This window comes from Diachasma alloeum, unplaced genomic scaffold (assembly GCF_001412515.2).
Source record: "Diachasma alloeum isolate Michigan unplaced genomic scaffold, Dall2.0 Dall_scaffold_00353, whole genome shotgun sequence".
Lineage (NCBI taxonomy): Eukaryota > Metazoa > Arthropoda > Insecta > Hymenoptera > Braconidae > Diachasma > Diachasma alloeum.
The window spans coordinates 804,492-828,427 of NW_021680492.1; the positions used below are offsets into that span (position 1 = coordinate 804,492).

The window sequence follows — 23,936 nt, forward strand, 5'->3', positions numbered from 1 at the left end:
TGCGTGAAATACACAGCAGTATGAAAATTCGGCTGCGTGAAACACACAAACTTCACGCATGCGTGGAGTGTATGGAGTGTACGGGAGTGATTCACGCAATGGTGCGAATAGTCACGGCCATATCCCGAGGCGAAAAATTTAATCAGTTTGTGGCCTGATTTGACTAGGGATGACCTGAAAATCCGCCGTCCGACGGCCAAAAAGCAACCATAACGCGTTTTTACGACCACTTTTCTCTGCCCAGTGCGAATAGGTGAATAGGTCAAATACCGAACAAAATGCATTTACTGTTCGTCGAATTCTCCAAAGTGCTCCAGAGACTTAGCAAACTTTTAGTCATTGGATTTTGAAGTACTTTAACTTGTTGGAACTTTTGGAAAAATTTTCAATACTTGGACTTGGAAAAATTTTTGCCAGTAAGGATATTCTAAGATGTAAAAAACTCTGCAAAATTCGATAATTATTGAAAATAAAAACTGCAGTTTGTGCCAGCACAGCGTCCTTAAAAATTCTACTTTTCATCCTCAAGTTCACAATTAGATCCATTTTTTACCATTTACGGAGGAACAATTTGTATTTAGATGAAATGTTTTCCCTTTTCTTTAACTTTTGATCAAAAACTGAAAAAAGTCTCCAGAGCACGTCGGCTTTTCTCCTAAAAGTTGCATACCTAGCCCAAAAACTGACCAAGTCCCTAAATTAACCCAAGACTAAATTTTTCGACTCGGGATGTCATTGCGTCAAGATAATGCTTTGTCTACATTAAAGTACGCCTCTATGACAAATGAGCATTGATCAAAAACAGAATTCTAAAATTCTTTTGTTTATCAATTTTTCAGAGAAAACTTCTCGATGTGAGCCTGGGCTTTGCAGGTGGTGTAATGATAGCAGCGAGCTATTGGTCACTGCTGGAACCGGCCATTGAAATGGCCCAAAAGAGTAAAATTTACGGTGCTAATGGGGAATACGCGTGCATACCAGTTGGAATTGGATTTGTCATTGGCGCAGCTTTTGTTTATGGAACAGATGTATTGATATCAGCCCTTGGCATTCAATCCCCCAATGTGCTATTAGCTATGCAATCAGTTGGTACGAAACAAAGACGAAAAATCCATGAAAAGAGTGACGAGGATTTAGACGATAACAATGTAATTAGTGGTGTACAAATAAGCAGTGGCAAAAATCATTATGACACGACCACTATTGATGGTATTGCCATGTATATATTCATATCTGGAATGTCAAAAAAAATATTATAAATTCTGTAGGTCTGAATAATGGGATCAGTTTACTGACGTTCAAGTACACTCGCCCCTCTTTACTCGTAATAATTAGAATGAGCTCTCGAATAAGCAGTCGAAAATTATGGCATTACTTGCTACAACTAATTGAATTATTGAAAACAATGTCAACAGTATTGCTATTTTGTCCAAGCTATCTGCTTATTCCGGGAGCTTCCCTTTTCAGGCTACTATGAGTTTTAAAAGTCGCGGGTTATTGGAATGACATTTCTCATACATGAAGTTCGATTATGTATGTCTAAAAATTAAGAATGAGTGCAAAAAAAATAATTATTCATTGTTCGTTTGCCCCGCAGACTCGAGAAATGTTAAAAACAGTCCAAAAATGGTTTTGAACGAATCGAGAATATAGTTTAAATATTTTGAAGATAATTTTTTACCTATTTTACATGAATGGCGCAAATTTTTATATTAAATAAAACGAAATTAGTAGTGTAGAAGTCGAATTCAAAAAACTAATTCATAATTGTTATTGTACACATTTTTTTTCCAAAATTTTGAAACAAACTCTTTGTAGCTCAAAAATTGGACTATTATTAACATTTTAACCCTAGATAGGTCACCCTATGAGGGAAACCCCGCCGTGTGTCGTTTTTCTTTAATTACAATTGACTGACTAACCGGAAAAATTCAAAAAAATTTGACTTTGTCAATTGAAGTGTATAAAAAATTACAGTCGTTTTTAGAACAACATATTTCCCAAAATTCCTAAAGAAAACAAATCATTTCGGACGGATGAATTACTTTTTCTCATGTTAAATGAAATTGGCCGTGATGTGACGTTGCCGGTAACTCGCTAAACGCGACCGAGCAGTGTAGAGTGAATTTGGCAACGTTAAAGCCTAAATAACACGGCGGGGAATCCCCGCAGAGGTGACCAATCGCAGGGTCACGTTTGGTGACGGGACTAGGGTTAAGCGTGTGCGGGACAAACGAGCAATAAACAATTAATCATTTTGCACTAATTATTGACTAATTATTTTTAGACATATATAATCGATCTTCAATGCATGAGAAATCTCACTCCAATTGTCCACGACTTTTAACACTCATCGTAGTCTCCCCATAGCCGCTTATCTCATACCTTACCCTGATGAATTATGGAAAAATGATATGTAGTACGTTTGAAGATTTATGATTTTTTTGCATTCCTAAGAGTGTATGCGGCGTGAATATCCCCTTTAACGAAATGCAGAGAACTCTTGGGCACGGTCTTGGCTACTTAAATAATTAAAGATGAAGACGTGATTTAAATACGTAACACAATAAAGTGGGGAGAATTAAACCCAATTAACTAAATCGTTAAATCACTCGTGTGAAAATTATGAGGTGCAGTGTGAAGTGCTAATAAACCTTGAAATTTCAGTTCTGACGTAATTTTGAAAATATAAAAATCTGTGTCAGTTTGACGTTTAAAAAACACCGAGTTGCGTATGAAGATTTAAAAAACGTAATAACATAAATATAGTGAGAATAAACACATTTGTCCCTGCAAGACAATGCTCCGAGTTACTCTGCACTGGAAAAACTGATCTTATTCATTCCTGCATGTCTGCAGACCTTCAATTTTATAATATTTTGTATCTTTTAATTCTTTCTCATCTGTCACTGATTAAGTTACTCTGTCTCATTGGGATCAAATTGACGGAAATAATGGTAGCATGTTTGGCATGCGAAATTTTGAGTAATCATCGAATACAACTTATGGCAAATTTCTCTGAGTTTGTGGATGGTTTGAATTATAAGGAATAGGGAATAATAATTATTTACGAATAGGAAATTGCCATGTTTTTTAGGATTTTACGAGCAAAGTACGAGGAGAAGACAACCTGGATCTTTGTCCAGAGGGTCTGAATTGGGTGACTTAGGAATCGTATACGAGGACCCAGGAAATGAGGCCAAAAATAATCAGTGGAGGCGGATACTGTTATTAGTCGTGGCGATTACGGTACAGTAGTTTTTGAAGTTTTATATTTTCCATTCGATTCGAAGTTGTCATTCAATTTTTGACATTTTTCAGGTGCACAACATTCCAGAGGGTCTGGCTGTTGGCGTTGGCTTTGCAGCGGTGGGAAGTAGCCCGGCAGCTACCTTCGAGAGTGCAAGGTAAGCATCCCAATTTCAATATCTACGGTTCATCAGTTGCTGCTGATATTGAATTCTTCATTATTTATAGATCAATAAATGCGCAGATCCAATGAATCATGGAATCGTTACTTTCCTCGAAAAAATTGTTTTTGCTTTTTCTCTAGATCAAGATAACGATGTTATCTTGAGTATCGTACGAAGTAGTGAAAAGATTTCACGAAAAAACGTGTTGAAGAGTATTTCTAGAATTATGACAAATATTTACACTCGTAGCGAATATCATGAGAAGTACTTCCGATTACTTGCGATCTCTAGCGAATTGGAATTAGAAGGATTTCTCCAGTCCAACTGAGCGATAAAGTAGGGGTGTACTTTATCGACTGGGATAAGGTTGATTTCTCTCAAAGTTCTTGTGACGAAAAAATTAATTCGAAAATCACCGAGCCTTTTACGATAACTACGTTGGATTATACCTATAAAAAAATAATCGAAAATTTGAGAGTCGACGAAAGGACGATAATTCACGAAAAAACTTTTTCTGACTATTTTACTGATTATGAAATGAATTTTATCAATTTTTTTATTTTTATGAAGGGTCTTTTTTTATTTATTCTTTTGTTTTTTTCCGAATGTAATAACCATCTTTGAGAATACAAAACACTCTCGTTGTCCAATAACGAAAGACAAAATACCTGACTTTCACATCCATTCAAAATTTGTTTTAAAAATTCCGACCGCAAGATGTCGTAAGTATGCAACAAAGCAGAGGTGAATTTGAAAACGATGGAGAAAGAGATTCGTGGTAGGAGGTCTCCATGAATGAGTTCCATGGTGGTCGCAAGCGGTGGTCGGCCAGAGGCAAAGTTTATTGGCACGAACTGCGCCGGGAGGGGAAAGGGACAGGGGGCACGTGTAGCCCTGGAATCCAACGAGCCCTAGGCGCCGCGCATTCCATCCCTACCATAACTTGGTCCCTTGGTTAGGCCTATTTTCGAGCTTGCTTTCTTTAGCGCGCATTTAGTTCTCAAGCACGGGCAAACGTTATACACTCGTTTACTAAAGTTCTGAAACAAAATACATAGGATGCAAGTTCAGATTGTTTCAGAACTTTAGTAAATGATTGCACCCCTGGTTCAGTCGCGTTAACCCATATGCTTGTACTTCAAACTCTTCTTCCTTTGATCGAATCGCCATTTAACACTGTTTCGAGACGTGGGCTTTCAGCCTTTGCTTTAGTCGAGTCTACGGCCTTCTGATGTTTCTTTGTTTAGAAAGTATCAAATTGTGAATTTTGAAATTTCGAGCTGACCAGTTTGGCTTCTTCTTTATTAATGAATTACGTGTCACAGCGTTCATTCATGATTATCTGGAACATATCATTCATCTTTCAAAACAGAAATTCTAAATTAATTAATGAATTAATAAATAAATTGATTCTAAATTAAACTTACGAGCATTTTCTATAAATAATTTATGAATAATGAATTTTCCGGAATCATAACAAATTTATTCATGTTCAGAATTTTACCAGAAATGTACTTCATGCGTAAAAAAATTAGATTTACGAAAGTTTAGACAATTTCAATTATTTATTTATAAACAACGAGTGTTTAAAAAAAAATAATTTTGTGCAAAATGTAATTTGAATGACGCTGAATATTCATGATTTTTTCAAATTTTTCTTACGCAATTTAACTGACAATTTCGATGATTGAAAATGGTTGCATCTATAGTGTGGTCTGTACCAAACTATAGACTATATTCTTAAGGATATCCAAGTACTTTGGCTATTTTTTCTTCAGTGAAATCCTTTCTACTTTTGTAGTTGAACATCAGAGCTTTCATTTAAGCCCCATTTGACCCTAATTTCCGGACATTTTACAATAATGTTATTATTCAAACCTTGCAGGGCAGAATTTTAATGTCGATATTGAACCGTTGAAAAACATTTAAAAAATCTGAAAAACAAAAGTTTACTTTTGGAGGAAGATTGATGATATAATTAACATATTGGAATTTAAAAAAAAGGTTTCCGCAAGTTTAAACAATAGCAATTATTTATTTATAAACGAGTGTTTAAAATAATAATAATTTTGTGCGAAATGTAATTTGAATGACGCTGAATATTCATGTTTTTTTTTTTCAATTTTTCTCAGGCAATTTAATTAACAAATTTGATGATTGAAAATGGTTGAATCTATAGTATGGTCTGTACGAAACTGTAAAAGATACTCGGATATCTGTAACTATTAACATCGTTCGTTAGCTATTAACTAATAGTCTTAATAGTTGAAAAGCCTCGTCGACAGCAACTAAATCGTACAATTACTGCACCAGCAAATCACCTTCAATTTCAAAACCCTTTGGGCCCTGAAATGTGCCTGAAATTAGTTGAACGCCGAAATTTTTCAGCATTAAAAACAGTTGTTTAGTGGCGTGAAGGGTCTATCCTGTAGTAATCGTTTCGTCCGTTGTTGGCCCTCTGGCGCCACCTTAGACACAGACGCATATCTGATGGTGCGATTCCTGGAAGCGGTCTTCCCTTCTGCTTTATTAGGGCGTACCATAGGAGCCACTCGGGTTTGAGTTTGGGTTGCAAAGACGAATACCATCGTCTCACAGCAGGTTTCAAATTCATTCTCTTGAATTCTTCAACCAACTTTAAATTATGTAGCTTGGTTTTGCTCAAGTGGTATGATATGACTGCTATATTTGTAGATTCAGAAGCCAATGGCAATTAACCTCCCTCGGTTATCGTTATATCATGCATTTTTGCATAGTAATTTCAATGATAATAATTGGAACTGGCTGGATAATCATTCGAATAATAGGATTTATAATTATACATCATAACATAACGAAGGCAGCGATGCAAAATGAAGCCCTCAACTGTAATCATGGCTCTTTGTGGACCCTCTGAGTACCTGAGGACGGACCCTCAGTCTGTGCACTCGGTTTGTGTGGTGTGTTAGTGCGTTGGGTTGAGCAACAGCTCAACCTAACCTCACTTCAAATGCGTACCGCCATGAACCGGCATTCCAGCGCATTCAAATGACGTCGAAACCGAGTCTCCTCGAGAGTTTCGGTGGATTCGTTGGTGTAGTAGTGGAGTGTCGATGAGCCCTTGAAAATTCCTGGAATAAATGACTCTATTCCTTCCTTGATTGATAATTAGGAAATATCAAAGCGTCGTTTTTACAAACCCGTGAATAAAACGCGACCTGCTCTTTGCAGATCACGCCTTGATAGGATTTTGGAGTAAGTAGGAGAGGAACCAAAAATTTACTGAAAAAATTGATAGCCCAGACCGCGCGATGACCAGCGTTTAGTGGATTGTCAAACACGTACAATCAATGTATTCAAATGGAAATGAGTAAATGATAATACGAATTATTACCAAATGTGACACAATCTTATGATTGAAAAATTCATGACTGTCAATTTACATCTAGCTATAGTTAGTTGGAATAACAGGGGAAAATATGATCGATGTTAGAACATGTGAAAAATTGACGTCAACCGACCGTCACATAACGGTCCTTTTATTCTGACACGACGGATTTTAAAACGTGACGTAATTCCGCATTCCTGCACAAAACGCCTTATCACCATGAAACCCTAGAGCTATCTACGAATCCCAAGTTATATTACCATTAGATAAGTATGATGTGACCATCAGATAGTAAATTGATTATTAATTTCGTCACATTACAAGAATCGATCACACTCCCATCGGTCCTTGTCATTTTTTCGCATCTCTGATTCATGTTTCCAATTTTTTTAGTGAAATATTTTCATTAGAATATATAAACGTCAAAATGGCCATGGAAAAGGCTGATCGGGAGAAATGATTGGAGGGGAAAAATATACGTGATAGAAGAAAACACAAAAGAGGGAGAAAGACTTAACCCAGCTCGGCAACATTGGCCAATGATACGGGTTATCATTCTCCCGTTACGCACACAGTAGAAGGAGCACTGGTGTCCGTGTCTATCGCGTCAGCTGCTTCCTTCCCCCCTCTATCCACTCCGTGCCCTCCAACTCTTGGTTGCCCGCGTTCTCGACCCTGTCAGGCCGCACCGCCTCTCGGTACCACGTACTTGTTCTACGTGTCGATCATCGTACGTAATGCCCTGAATGGTCCGTGCGCTTAGTGAAATGTATATAAAATTTCCCCCCCCCCCCCCTTCAGCTGTGATCTCGTTTCTCTAGAATTTACTTATTTTTATTTCCCTTTTTCCCCATTTTTCCTCTTCAGTGAATGCATTTTCATTTTATTCTTCAATCTTTCTCGCCATACTTGAAGCCTACCTAACATCCAGTGCACCCAATCGCTCCACCTATTGCAGTCATTGATATGAATAATTTACGGGATCGAATGAGTTTATCGTACAGCATTTATTCGCCTACGATTTGTTTTTTTTCTCTGATGCATGCAATCGAAAATATGGAATTTGATGGATTGTTCCGTTGATCACTTTTCCGGGTTTTTGAAAAAATAGCGAAGAATGTGTGGGCCATTGCTGCCTACGAATATCGATTGCAAACAGATGAGAATGAGGTTTCCTTTGGGCATTCAATCCGAGTGGGCGGTTGGCGTGAAACGTTGATTTTTAACTAGATCAGTTTAGTTATATATATTTGATGCCATATTGAAAGGCAACAATGAATACGCTCATCCAAAATTGGAGCCTATACAATCGGAGCGTACGCAGATGGCATCATAAGTACTCTGTTCGAAATTTCTTGAAATTTCAGTTACTGTCATCTAAATTTTCGATGTTGTGAGTTTGAATTCAATGTCAAATGAAAGCGTTCACAAAATTTACTCATTCATCTTGAAAATTCAAGAAAATTAAAGAAAATTAGGTTTTTTCATGCTAAACAATCGTTGATTTTTCAATGAAAACATGGATTTCCAAACTTGTTGTGAAAATTAAACATCACATATAATTCAATTTTCAATAGATTGAGAATTTAAAAAAGTTGTTGCCTGAATTTTCAAAATTGTCAACGTTTTTCAGCGCCGTATGGACCTGAAAATCGAGAATTGCTTGAATATTCAAGAAATTAACTGATTCGTCAATGAAGAAATATGCGGAAATTTCCTGTAACTTTGTTGTTATTAAAAATTTCAAGCTCTTTCACTTGAACTTTCAAGAGTAATTTTCTAATAGTGTACGGTATTTCTGAACCAGATCGTGCACAATCAAAATTTGTAGACCCCCATGTCCGATTGTCCAATGCTTTATGGCCTAACTTTACAACCATTCGAGACAAACTGACGTCCCTTGGTCTTCAAATTTATAAATAGCAGCTGACTTTTATCCGCTCGAATCGCAACTTCCGGTATGAGCTTTATTATCCTCCCTCATTCCCTCCTACGTGCACATACCATCGCGTCTTGAATGGATATTATTTCATGCATCTCTCGGCCCTTTTATATGAAACATACAAATCCATAGATCATAAACCAGTCTACCATTGAAAAATGACTCTGCTAGTTACAGTACATGTAACATCCGGTTTTTTAAAAATGTATATACACTGATCTCGATAAAACCATACAACTTGCCCCATTCGACCTAACCAAGGCGATAACAAATAATAAACTAGTCTAAAGTTGAAGTTTTTGACGTCTCACAGTCGCCAATGTATGATTACAATAAAAATGAGATAAAGAATTCAAACTAAATATCATAATTTAAAAATATGAACGAAGTTTCACAGTTATGAATGAAATTGAACGTTCCGGGGCCCCAGGAGATAACCTCTCTAGATAGAGGAGTTGGCCGCGTGTGTTACGCGACATTCGACTCATTCGGAGTTTTTTTTTAGGTTGGGTGTGGATCTTGCGTACAAAGTACGTTCCTGAGGCATACGCTCGTATATAGGATGACACTTGAATGTTTGCACGTATGTCTCGAGTTTCTTCTTCTTCCTCTCTCCCTCTTATGGCTCTGTCTCTGTCAAACTCCTGGTTGGAAACACACTTATGCACTATAGGGTGCCTATAAGCCTTGTCTCGACATTCTGCAGTTCACCAAAGGACACCTATAACCAAAAGAATCAAAGCGTTAAATGCATACATCGAGTATTCCTGGAATTGCTGCATTTATGTATACCGGCATGTGATCACTACGATCATCATCTCTATGCAAATTACGTAGCAATCCTATGAATCACGAAAACGAGGTGAACAAGAGGGAAAAGTTATAGATTTATTTTTCAACATATTCCACGTTGTTACTTTTCATTCGTAATTGTTGTGAATGATATTTTCTGAGAATGATTTTTGTGACTCACTTGTTCTCGTCGATTGCAAAGTTTGTCGAGAGTTTTATTTATGTGAGTCAATTCCATTAATCGAAATGGAACTGTTAGGTGCTCAGTGTGAAAAAAAACTTGAGTGTTGATGTAATCAGTGGAGAAATATGAATTCAGGTCCCTTGCGCAATGTGGTAAGAATGCTATTAATTAATAATTCCATTTACGTCTGAAAATACAGCATACCTCGATGCTGGATTTTTTAGTGGACTCCTCTAAAGGTACTCTTTGTCGCTCACTGTTAGGAATTTTTTGAAATTCCATGGAAAATATGATAGTAATTCTCATGAGAGTGACATTGAACCAGATTTAGGGAAAAAATGGTTATGGAATTTCAAGTTTTAGGTAGAATTCAAAGAAATTCATGAGTTTTCAGTGGGAGTGAGATGGAAAATTCACAACTTCATTGAATTTTCAATGGAACATGAATATCCAGAAACAAAATGACATGAATTTTCAATTTTTCCCTGCATTTTCCTAATTTTTCTGCATTTTTACAGAATAATAATATTAATTGAACTGAAAAATTAAGTATTTTATTGATTTCCGGATCATTCGAACAGAAAATCAATGGAATTTTTTATTTTTTACTGGCAATATTTCCTGAAATTTTAGTGGAAATTAAACATTAAAAAAATTTCCAGGATTTGGCACGGAAAATTCAGACGAAATTTTTCAACAGTTTCTCACTTGAGACTAAAGATGTGAGTGACAAGTATGAACATCAATGACTACCGTCATCACCGGTAATTACTGCGCCGAGAATCTGACCATATAATCAGAAAAAGAAATGACTATTGGTCATAAGTATGAAATGACCGAATCAATTTTGATCGTTAATTTCCATCTATGTAGATGACCCTTAATTTTTGAGTACTAGTCCAGCGATTTCGACACTTTTAAAATTTGTAACTGAAATTTTCAGTACACTTTTCCGAAATTTTCATCACATTTAAGTTTCATTGAAATTTCAAGGAATTTCTTCGTTGAAAAGTCTAAATTTCAGGGAAAAATCAATGAAAACTGTAAATTTTAGTTCAATTATTCCCTGAAAATTAATAGAAAACCGGAAAATTCCTATTAACAATTATTTAAAAGTTAAGAATAATTTGGCACTGAATATTCATGTTTTCATGCTTCCCAAAATTTTGGTATTTTATTGAACTATCCGTGAAATCTGAAATTTCATGATTTTCTTTCCCCTTAAATTGCATTCACTGTCCTAAAAATTACTAGTCAACTGCCCATGAAATTTGATTTTTGTTCAAACATTGTATCATTCAGAATGGCGCCGTTGATAATAATTAATAAATAGAATAATAGAATATAATAGTTCAACTGTATTAACAAGTTTTTCGATCGAACCCTTAAAAAATCACCCAAAAAATTACCGAAATAAAAATAACGTCATTTTGCATATAAAATTCGGTCAAGATCAGAAAACGATCAGAACCCGGTCATTTACGTCTGACCTGACCGAAAGGGAAAATGACGGTCATTCCACATCTCTCCTTGAGACCATCAGAATTCAGAAACTGCGATTTGCTGTTATGCTCTATTTATCGCTGCCTAGCATTTTATGAAGATTCTTGAGATAATTACGAACGTGACTGAATTAATTTGTCTTTCGTAGCGTTAAAATAATAAAACTATGAATAACGTCAGTGTCTCTTGAAAATGAGATAAAATTTTCCACCTTGTCTGTAAAACCTCACTCAGGCCGTTTGAGAATCAATAAACCGTGTAATAGTGTAGATATTGCGGAATATCTGAATACCAATGGACATTCGACAGGTCTGCAATCACTGGATTATTTAGTAGTTGCGCAATGTCAAACATCCAGCAAGTGTAATGACCGCACAGAGCTCGTGTCCTTTCCAAGGAAACGGGGCCTGTACACTGAGGCCAGATTGCTGCGAAGGTTCCGGTGGGTAGAGTTCTTTCAATCTCGGGAAAGAAATCATGAATGAACATTTAATAGGTTTTCTAGGGTGGCAATTGCCAAGTGCCGAGAGGTAAGGGCCCCCCTTTCCAAGTTGAGTAGAAGCTGCGTATACTAACACAGACACTTGATTTTTTTTTCCTTTGGTGCCAGTGTGGGTTGGATTTCAGCTCCGGTGGAAAGGAAGCGAGAGGCCAAGATAGGACGAGAATGAACGGAGAGGATGGTGTGTACTCGGCTCAGTGCACTCCAAGTAAAATGCTCAAGGAGAGCTGGTACTGAGTCACTCGTAGCTATGCGGATTTTTCACACAATCTGGGTCTGCGTTTCTTTTACATTCCGCTCGCCTTTTGCCCCGTTCGTGTCCTCCTTTTTTTCGCATTATTCTTGTTTATTCTTTATATATTCTTGGAGTATGGTTTTTTTATCCCTTTTAGCTCCTCTCTCTTTCTCTGGTGGCTGGTCTACCTGTGCCTTCGTGCCACCATCGTCGGCGAGACGAAAGGCGATAACGTTGTATATTCCTCTCACCCCCTGGGGGGGTTCTCGCACCATTCCTTAGCCATCATAGTGCATTCGAGAGTCAAAACTCTTTTCAGTCTAGATCGAATCAATGGATGCCACCATATTGTTACACTTCACTTGATCTGATGTTATTTAGTAAAAAATGTCAAAGAGATTTTATTATTGCCCTTGATATTTTTTCCCTTCCAGACGGAAAAGAAAAGTTTTGATTTCCAGGAATATGTCACTGACGTTCGTGAATATGTCACCGATTTCCTGGGACATATCACTGATTTTCAGCAATCTATCACCAACAGGGATCCCCATCAATATTAAATTTCTGTAATATTACAAGGATTTGACCCTTACATTATTGAAGGTTTAAAATATGTTGATTCAATTTTTCAAATAATATAATATTAATAATGGGATCTTTTACGAATAATGATATATTTAAAAATTGTTAATATGAAACTGTAAATTTACTACTAAATGAATAATTAAAATTTCTTGAAAGGGGATTTTCGATTACACAAGTAATCATAAATCGTCCTAACTCGATTATTCGATGATGAAATAGTTGAAAATTTGAATATTTGAATTGATGATATTCAACTACTCAAAAAATTTCAAGACTGATGTTATCTAATTGATGGCTACAATATTTAATCGTAATAAAATATTACAAATTTGGCTATCTCTGATCACCAATTATTGGTGATACTGGATACCGTCTAGAATGATCCTGATCATCAGTGATTTTTATCAGTTGTAATACCCCCAGACCTTCAAAAATGAAGGTGTCAAGTTTTGCTTGTTTGCAGAGAAGCTTGAGGGAAATATTGCGATTAATTTTGAAGATCGAGGGGTATTCGGTGGAGAATTGTCCGGGACTGGATTTTGGCCAAGCGGAACGCAGTATTCGAGGGCTTCTTCCAGCAAAACATCCAATTGATTAGAAATAAATGGAGAGCTACTATGCAATTATCAGATGCAATTTCCAGAAGCTAGTGTGCAATTTCCGAAAAAATTTGATAACAAAAGAGTATCGTGACCTCGAATACTGCGCTGTGATTGGTTAAAATCCAGTCCCGGAAAATTCTCATTAAAATTTGGTTATAAATTTCCAAAAATCGGGAAAGCTTTCAGAAGATCGGTGACATTACTCTGAAAATTAGTAACGATATCCTTGAAAATTAGTTACAATGCCGCTGAAAATTGATAATAAAACCACTGAATTAAACAATTGCAAATTCCAAGTAATTGAAAATGCATTCCTGAAAATTAGTGAAATATCTCTGCAAATCAAAACTGCTTTTTCCCTGTGCACGGACAGGGATCATGCCAAAGGAAGTGGAGATTTTAGCGCAGGTATTGGGTGGTATTGGCGTTTAAACTTTCAGCGCATAGCGGTGAGAACATTTTTCGCCGAGACTTCGATCACAAAGGGTGCGAGGATCCGATTTGTATAAGCTGAACCCACAGGCAAGCCAAGATCCAAAGCAGACCCCAAAGAGTGAAACGGTGAGAGAAGAAGGAAAATAAAAGGTGAGGAGTTTTGAGGTGGAGAAAGAGAGAATGAGAGGCGGCAGAGGTGAGTGTATACAAAAAGAGAGAAAGAGAGAGAAAAAAAACCAACTCGGGTGGAGACCCCATGGGCTCCCTCCACAGTTGTACCACGGTGTGGCACGTAGATGAGGTGGTGCTATGTTAAACATGGCGCCGGACAAAGCTGCCGACGAAACCATCTCATTTCAGCGCTATCCCCCTCATCTGCCTTATTATATACCGACAGGGCCGGTGTACAACTCCAGACTCCAGAGCCAACCGGACTTCTCCATTCTCTCTGCCCCTTTCCTTCCTTGGAACTTGAATTCTTCATTCTCATTTTCTCCTACTTCTCTCTGGGTCGACGAGCTTATTTCGGTATTTCTCACTTCCAATCTCCCACGACTCTTTTCTGTTTGTTACCCTATTTTCCGTTCGGCAGTTTTTCCCCTCGTGTCAATTCCATTGTTTCCCCTTCGTCTTTCTTCTTCTCCATCCTCCAGATTTAGCAGTTCATTGAAGTTTTATCATGAATGACGTAAATTGCCTTTAGGCTCACTGCTTTCGGCTAGATACCAGGTGAATAATCATTACATTGAAATTCATTTTTACAATTTGCTCGAAGTGAAAGGATGATGGTCCCAATTCAAAGTACTCAGAAAGAAGTCTTGAAAGCGGAGAAAATCAGGGGGAGGCAAGATGGAGCGTCAGAGAGAGAGCCAAACGGCGGGGGGGGGGAGGAAGTACGCCCTGGAATGCAAGAACCCAGCTGTAGGGGTAATGCCGAGGCAAATATCCACTTGAAAAAGTTAAAATGAAAGAATGAGATAAAGTTGAGACGCGAATGAAAAATCCGCGTTAATGTTGTCTCTCAAACTGGCGGATCCTGGCGGTGGGTTGGCTCGAAAATGTCAGGAAAGAGAAGGGAATCGATAAGCCGAGAGCAATGTCCCGAGGAATGCACCGCAACGGACTCTCCTCCGCATGTATGTTTGCTGGAGGTTCTCCTCTGTGCGGTGCCTATGGGTCTATACCAATGAGTTGAGATTATTCCAAGGGGATTTTGTGTTTTGGACGAATCGTTTGAGAATCCCAGGCTTTTTCATCTCAGTAACGCTCCCAGGGAGTAAGACTGAAGATTTTGATTGAGAATTTTTCCTACCCAAATTTCCGCCAATAGAATTACTATGCGACTGTTATTTTATATAGTCGACACGGTATTCAACTGATAATTTTTGATAATTACACTGGGAATTTTCCTCATCCAAATGTCAGCCAATAGAATTGCACTATTCGACTGTTATTTCATATAGTCAACACGGTATTTAGCTAATAATTTTTGATAATTCAACTGGTAATTTTTCATGTTGACTATATTTGTGGAAAACAAAAGATTCTGTGGTCGAGTGAACCCCTGGATGGAACTGTCAAATGGATTTTGTCTCATAATGCAATTCTTTTTGCCGACATTTGGATGGGAAAATTCCCTCCCGAATACTACTCGAGCTTTAAAATTAATCGAGTAATTCCCTCAAGGTTCCCTGCACACAAACGAAGTCGTCAGGTTTTTCAGGAAAAATCAAAAAATTTGTACCAATCTACAATTCGCCAATTATTGGACATCAAAACAGCAGTTTGTGCTAGCACAGAATTCTTGAAAATGCTAGTTTTCATCTTCAAGTATACGATTGTATCCTCCTCTGTTAGCCTTCACTGATGAATAATTTGTTTACTTATAAATAAAATCTTTTACACATTATCTAACTTTAGGTTAAAAACCGATCAAATGAACGATTAAACGAGGCCAAATACGAATCGACGTAGGAAAAGCCTTCAGATCAATTAGGTTTTGGCCTAAAAGTTGCATACTCAGTTCGAAGAACCGATCAAGTCACTAATTTGATCTAAGACCAAATTTTCCGACTCGAGTGGCCACCGCATCGAAATTTGGAGTGATTCAAGTTCCATTCGAATGTCTCCGCGTGGTTCTTCATTTGTAGAAGATCCACGAAATCTTCCAGTTAAAATATCCACTGTCATATCAACAGCCTCTGAATTCATTTCGTTCATGGCTCATTCTTTCACTGCAGTGTTTGATCTCGCGACTTACTCTGAAACCCATGAAGTGTGCTTATGTGCATTGGCGACTCCTTTACTCAAACACTGTACAAGACTGAGAGAGTTTTACTTGGTACTGGCAGTGTGTTTGCTTCCGATTGCCTCATTATTCCACGAAGCATGATTACAACGATAAACATCTTCGCCGTGTTTCGCCCCGTGCACTTTATAATCATTCAAGCAAGAGAGGCCATTCCCGGAGTTGAGTTCTGAGAACTGGACCCGCGAGACGTTCTCTAAGCTTGTGACATTCCACGCCGATACTTTTCTCGTCTCGTATTTCGCACTTACTGCCCCTACCCCTTTCTACGTTTTCTTGTGGTAACTTTTTCTTTTTATTGCGCTATGTGTTCTCTGTCTCCTCCTTGCTCTTCTCCTCTGTTTCTCTAGATATCCAGTTCATACTGAGTACATTGACGACGAGGCTCCTCCACTCGACACACAATCAACTCGAAGGCAATCACGGAAGGACGATCAACATAGCTGATCCAGCCATGCTGGAAGGTACCCTTTTCTAAACCTGATCAGTTAAGACTTACTTGATTCTAATACTGGTTACTTGTCAGTAAAACCTCTTTGACGTATCCTTGGAAAGTCAAATGATCGTGCACTTTACCAACCGCTCTCTTGAGTACAAGAGGAGATACGCACGTATTCCATGAACTCATTGATCATTTCATTTTCTCATTATCCGTGGTTAATGGTTTCATACGCCAGATGCTTCTTCACTTCGTAAGACGAAGATGATCGGTAAAAATACAAATACAGCGGGCTGAACAGCAGAGTCACTGCGATAGATGGAATCCTTGAGAATTCTTAGACATTGTCGTGACAATGATGACGACCACGGAGATAGTGATGAAAACGAAGATGTACCCAAATGAACAGTGAGTTTCTTCATAGGGATTCACGTTGTACACCAGGCTGGATTGCAACGACAAGAGCGATGCCTGGAATGTGGCAGCATTACGCATGCGCGCTGCGTATCTTACTCGGAACAGACGAACGGGCCCCGTGCCGTTATGTCCCTCGACGACGGCTCCGTCGTCTGCTGTGGTTGGTTCTGTGTCGACCTCTTTGTTTCTCATTCGATAGGCTGGTTCTTCCATCCAGTCACCCATAAAACAAGATTTCATGGAATAGAATGTTCTCCTCGTTGGGGTAAAAACTATTTCACGCCATTTGCCAACATTTTATAACCGCCGAGTGACGGTGGTGGCAAGGCCGGCTGATGACCCCGAAGTCACCATTCTCATCTTCATTCCTCCAACTTGATGGACTTCAACATTCACTTCAGCGGATTTACATTGTTGCTGATAATATTCAATGTATTATTAGAAATCTGGTTATTGGGACAACTCTATTCATGGATACCCTACCCAAACATGAAAATACTAACGAAACCAGTTCATAGAGAATCTCCCTTCTTTTACCCCCTTCGAGAATGGCATAAGATGTATCCCTACAGCGAATTCCTCCAGAGATCATCGGCCCCCTTTGCCGCTTCACATATCTCTCCTTCCTCTCCCCCTCTCCCTCACCCCGTATTGGGCCTCTCGTGGTGCTTGGGAGAAGAGCTCGTGCTCGCTTGGATACCGCGATCCTCGAGTGCGAAATCGAAAAATTGATCGTGCCGAGGGAGCATAACGAGGCTACCTACGGTGTGTACGGGTTTCCGTGCACCGGTCTTTTCTCTCCATGCCGAAACTATAAAAAAAAATGAGATTCAAAGAGTAAAAAAAATGACAATAATAATAAAAATCAAAATAAAGAAGCAGAAGGAGAAGAAAATGAGAGAAAAGGAAAAGAGGTGAGTATCCAGTATGTATAGTGCGGAGGAGAGGGGTAGAAAGAGGGAGAGAGCGAGAGAGCGTGCACAGGTCCAGTACTGAAGGAAAGCAAAGTGGAGAAAGAGTGTCTGTGGAGATACAGCGGCGGTGTGGACCCAGAGCTGCTGGATGCTGCTGGGCTGCTGTTGGGAGGGGGGGATCCTCGCACATTCCCGAGCATCCGAGATGGGGAAAGGACGAAGGGGAAAAATAAGGAGGTAAGAGAGAGAAAGGTAGTTGGAAGCTGCTCGACGAAGAGGAGCCACACTGGTGAGACGCATGGTCGGGGGCGGTGGATGCGGAGGAGGACCACGTCGGCGGTGGAAGCTATGGACGGTGTGGAATATATGGAGAGAGGGGCGCGGGGGGATGGCACGCGGGTGGGGGTAAGGAATGCATGGGAACGAGGCGCAAGCGGACCGACCGCGATTTGCCCGTCCCGCATTCCACTAACGCCGTAGCGAGCAGCTTCGAGTCCCGGGGCCACCGGCCACGGCTAACGCCATGAACACCGACGAGACCATAAAATCAACCCTGTGTACCGCTCACGCTTGCCAGTTTACTGGTATCAAAAAGTACCAAGACTCCCCTAGGACCTACTCGCAGCGTCGCTGCTTTTGCTTGTGGTATCACACGAGGATGTTTTTGGAATTGCAATACTTGAAAGGTGTTTTTTTCCTTTGAGTTGCTCGTTGAAAGTCAGGGTCTTTGTACTGGTCAATGATAAAGTCATGTTGAGAGTTTTTCTGTAAGCAAATGCAAAATGTGGGGAAAACGCTGAGGGAACTCTGTACCAGCATCCCTTTCTTCTGCTTCTTAGTGGAGTTTGATCATCCATATATTTTCGTGCGAACCGAAGTCCAGTAGAAATCATTCGTACGAACCGAGAAGTCACTGGCCAACGGTGCTGGAGGCTGGGCACACTCAACAAAATAGTGAATGATATCAAAGGCGAAATGTACATATGACCAGTTTGAGATAAATTTTTTTTTTGGGTAGGTATTTTGTTTTTTGGGTAGCAGAAATCTTTGGTTGTCAGACTGCGCGACGCCTGCGTCAATCGAAGGACGCTAATTCTTCAGACTTCATTGACATTCGAAATTGCAAATCATTTCATCATGAGCGGAATATTGAGAAGAGAATCAGCAACTCGGTGCTTTAATCTTGCACGGAATGATGCGGAAATTGGCAGCAGAGAACACCGGAAGTTAGGGCAATCAAACGGGCATTGAGCCGCAATCGGTCTCACTGCACTCAGTTTACGGTTTCCACGAAACTTGAGGTTAAATTTCAGTAATTTATGAATGAGTACGCCAGTTTTGGTGGACCCCTTCCGCTATGTTCAATTTACTCCGGCGATGAGTTGTGGGTTAACGTTAGAAACATGATAGATGAGCCAATTTCTTGAGGAGATTCCACGATGAACACGACACTTGCAATTGTTTGAATCAATCATTCAACTGTTTTTCGATTATTTTGACAATTGCAAGCGTTACGCTAACCCTGAGTTGCGTTCACTGTGAAATCTTTTTTAACCCTGGTCACCATATGAGGAAAACGCCACAGCACGTGGTTTTTCGTTAATTGCCATTGACTGGCTGACCGGAAAAATTCTAAAAAATTTAACTTTTTCAATTGCAGTGTCTAAAAGGTTATAGTAATTTTTAAAACAACATAATTGCCGTAGTTCCTAAAGAAAACATTATTTCCAGCAAATGAATTATTTTTTCCCATGTTAAATCGTCCGTTAGGCGACGTTGCCGGAAACTCGCTAAATGCGCCCGGGCAGTGTAGAGTGAATTCAGCAACGCTGGAGCCTAAATGACAGGGCGCAAAATCCCCGCGGAAGTGATCAAAATCGCAGGGTCGCGTATGGTGACCATCTAGGGTTAAAGAACGACAGATCGTCTGATGAAGGCGCTGACCCGTGTTAGAGAAATAGGTACAGTTCTCACATAACACGTTTGTACCTACACGGAGAGAAATTTTTGATAAAAATTATCCTACCGTTCTATAAAAGTGTATCATGAGTCACCGTTTCCTCATTTCTATCCCGAAATGTAGTAAAAATTAATATATGATGATCAAATTTTATTCTGCATTAGAGAAATTTTATCCTGATAAAAATAAAAATTACCGTGCCGGTAGAGTAAAAATTACTGTACCGGTAGGGTAAAATTTACCAACCGTTCTAGAATTTTCGTTGTTATCTACATAAAAATTATTGGACTGGAAAATTTATAATGCGTCAGGATAAAATTTCTCTAACGTAGAATAAAAGTTCACCACATAAAAATACATAGATTTACTCATTTATTATTTTATATCACACCATGCAATAAAATATTATAGACCACTCGGGTATAAATTTCGTTTTTAACAAATGTGAGTACTTCACATTCGTCGAAAATGAAATTTGTGTCTTAGTACTCCAATATATTATTCCTCTAGCCCTAAGAGCTGAGAAAATAGTGACGTCTTTCCAAAATAAAAGGGTAAATAAGTGTCCCGTTGAACATCTGTGCTCCAATTAATTCAAGAGAAAACTCTTGGATTAATTAATGTAATACACAATTACGATAAAAAAAGATGTAATTTTTTCTAATGCAATTTGGTTTTGCCAGTCATTGATCATGGACTTTTCTCATATCTCAACTGTACATTCAACTAGTTGAAATCGGATTCTCCTCATTACAGCACAAAAAGACGGATGATTGTGGAAGGTATTCGATGATCCGTGAGAAACATTTTTCAGCGATTTCAGATGAGTACGTTTATACTTTCTCCCGGATACTGGCTATGGTTGGGCTATGCTTGTTTTCTCCTATCTTGGTTGCTTGAGTACTTTCAGAAAGATTGGAGAGGGAAGAAATCAGTATATCTCATTATCCAAATTAACTGAATTTGTGTAAGTGAACAGCTGGCAAGGCCATCGTTGTAGTCTTTAAATTTGATTAGATCGTCGTCATTCCAATGAAGCGAGGGGGCGAGCTATAAACAGTTGGAAAATTCCGCTACGACCCTAGGAACAGGAAGCTAATGAAGAAGTTGTTCCTGGAATCAGTGTGACCTCGCCCGGGAGCTGAACAAGATGCGTCTTCTGGTTAACTGTACATCCGCCTATGTACGTCAGATAAGACGACAGACTCTGTGACATCCCGCGGAAATGCGTAGCTCGATGGCATACCATTGATCACCACAGCCTTATGAAGTGTACATTCAGCCATGCTATTACCAATGGTGATGTACAGCATTCACTCAATCACCCGTATACTCGAAGTTGCCTGAAGTCACATCAGGTGTTTATCCATTGTCAGGAATAGTGGGCCGATAAGTTGATACAAGTATAACAAGCTGAGAAGTGACTGGAGAACGATTGGGAGTGGGTGGAAGGGAGAAAGACGCGGATAATATTGAGTTTGCTGCTTGTCTCTCTTCTCTTTCCTCTCCTTCTCTGTCCCCTTCTATCTCTTTCAACTCTCCGTGGAATGCGATCTCGTCAGGTCATTCATTCAAGCCATGGCGCGAACGATCGTTTCAAACGGTGAACATTCTTTTCAACTACACATTGGTTTCATACACAGAGAACAGGCATCATCCACTGAAGTCTCAACTCAAAGGATCATCGTGAGTAACATTGTCGCGGCTGAATGATTTTATGAATCGTGTACGATTCCTTCGTAAAACCCGTGATGACACCAGCTTCGACACTTGAGTGTGTTCTCCACCCTCACTGGGATTTTATAACTCCCCCAAATCACTCAAACTCCGATGCACTACGATGCAATATCTCCATCTTTATTCTCCTTTTCTTCTCTCCTCTATCATTCTCATAATACAAACTGTTTTCTATTTACCTGGGACACGCTGGTGGGTGCATTCCAGAGGTATGCTATAACGCCGGATTTCCAAGAGGACTCGCTCGACAGAGTATATGCGATCGCGCCTCGTTCATTCACCTGCTTGTAGACCTTCTCCTGCCTCTCTTCCCACCCCCTTCCACCCTCATCGCTCTGTCGCATTTTATTGTGCCTCCTTCTCGTCATCTTCCTCTCTCTTTCTTTATCACTCGCTACTTGATTGCGCCGCGCGCTGCTACTCACCTTTGAGCAAGGTTCTCCTTTCCCCTCTCTCCACCTCACCTCACGGCACTTACAAAGTTCTGCTTTGTACCATGATCCTGCCTATTACTTTGCCCATAGATCACGCTCCACGATGGAGGAGATATACAGGACTTTTGTGCACAAATACGGCTGCCTGTTCATGAGGAGGCCCACGAGGGATAACCCATCCTAGACTTATTCACTCGAGTATGATGTATCACAAGTTCATAGATTATAACCATGTGGTATTTCCGTTATTTCAGAATAACGATCTAGGAAAAATTATTTCCTTCTTTTCTTACCTCTTACCACTCTAAACCGTGGAATTTAAATGAATCCCGGTGAGCTCCAGTCACTATTATTATTTCTTTTTTTTTTTCATTAGCATAAGATATAGTTAGCCATTGCGAGGCAACTTCATCTTCATTTCTTCGGTCTACATAAAGTCGAGGACTTCTTCGGCTCTTGAGGAACACATCCACGTCGGCTTTTACAAACAGGATTCTCCAGACTTAGTCACCTGCAGTTTACCTGGCAGCATCCACTGCTTGAGATGAAGATGGATTACGGTAAAATGCGACGGAGGCAAACCCTCTCTATCATTCGGTTTTTCTTCCTCCCAATGACTACCAGTGTTGAAGTCTGGTGGCTAAGAACGTGTGGTATTTCTCGTTGATGATGCTGAATCGTTCGGTAGCGTGCAGTGATGCGATTCGACAGGGACGCAATGTTAGTGTCGATTGAACAAACTCAGGCTCAAACTTGGAAGGGCATAATGGCGTAGGAAAGTCCTTGGACATGCCGGGGAGAAATAATTTGTTCGGTTTTTGGCCGGATTTTTCCAGAGATCTTGGACTATCTTGGACGGTTTTTGACCTACTTTGGTCTGCTCAGTGAGAAGAGGTGAATAGGCCAAATACCGACCGAAATGCATTTACCGTTCGTCGAAATTCTTACATGTTCTTGATAGATTTGAAAATATTTTCAGTCATTGGACTTCGAAATATTTCAATTTATGGTACTTTTGGAAAAATCCTGAATGCCTGGACTTGGAAAATTTTTTGCCGACAACGATTTTCTGAGATGTAAAAACTGAAAAAATCAGTGTTACCAGATCGTGACCCATTTAAAATTGTACAGATTTTGGCTATAAATCGCCAAAATCTGGCAACCCTAGAAAAAATGGCAATTGGTGGAAATTATGGCTGCAGTGTGTGCCAACACAGAATCCTTAAAAATTTTAGGTTTTGTCATTCCGGCCGTACAGTGCATCACTGCCTACAGCCGTTATGACAATAAATATTGTTCGTCACACGGCCTAACAAAACGTTTCTAGCTCATATGATTACAACCCTCGCCTTCGGCTCAGACTGCAAACGGATCCCGAGTCGAATAATTGGACCTGACAAGTTCTACTTAGGTCTTTCCGTTCAGAACTGGATCGGTCTTGGGAAGCCTCTTCCCAAGTGCTTCCGAGACCTTTCTACCTCTGGTTATGTCCCATTTCAGCACTTGTTAGGTGTAAGCAGGGCTTGTATTCAGACTTTCCAAATCCTTGCCGATCCCCGTAATTCTATGGGCCTATATTAAATCTGCGTTCATATCCCTGTTTACTCATGCGTTATTGAAATAAAAAATGCAATTATTGTTTTTTTTTTTAATCTCGAAAATCGACATTTCACGAGAGGGTGGAGGGGAGATGCATGTATGTGGAGGCTTGACATTTTTACCCAACAAGGGGAGAAGGTTGCAGAATCTATTCTAGCCACTCTTGTCCCTCCGCTTGCATGCATTATCCAAATCAAAAATGAAAGTGTTAACAAATCTGACCCTTGTTCCAAGTAAAAACCGAAAATCTGACCCTGTGGCCCCCGGTGAAAAAATTTTTTTTTTCAGTTTTCACTTTTTCCATATACTTTTGATAGTTCTGACTAGCCCGTCGCTTAAATAGTTGGAATCAACGTTCACCCGGCTAAAAATTTCGATTTTGGTGAAAAATCCAAGATCTGACACTTCGACCCTCGTGACCCTTGGACCGACTTTCCCCCCGGAAAAATCCAAGATCCGACACTTTGGCCTCCGGTGAAAAATTTTTTTTTTCATTTTTCACTTTTTCCACATACTTTTGATAGTTCTGAATAGCCCGTCGCTTAAATAGTTGGAATCAACGTTCACC

At 39.4% G+C, this 23,936-nt stretch overlaps 1 protein-coding gene across 2 annotated transcripts in view; it reads left to right on the plus strand.

Annotated features, from left to right (window-relative positions):
* LOC107040991 (zinc transporter ZIP11) overlaps positions 1-23,936 on the plus strand; it is a 43,972-nt gene that overhangs the window by 8,783 nt on the left and 11,253 nt on the right. Inside the window, exons 3-5 of one of the 2 annotated variants that reach the window (XM_015261334.2) lie at positions 840-1,209; positions 3,098-3,249; positions 3,322-3,407. In XM_015261334.2, the coding sequence (XP_015116820.1) occupies positions 840-1,209; positions 3,098-3,249; positions 3,322-3,407 (608 nt within the window). The remainder of the gene's footprint in view (positions 1-839; positions 1,210-3,097; positions 3,250-3,321; positions 3,408-23,936) is intronic. The other variant, XM_015261335.2, reaches the window with a different exon arrangement.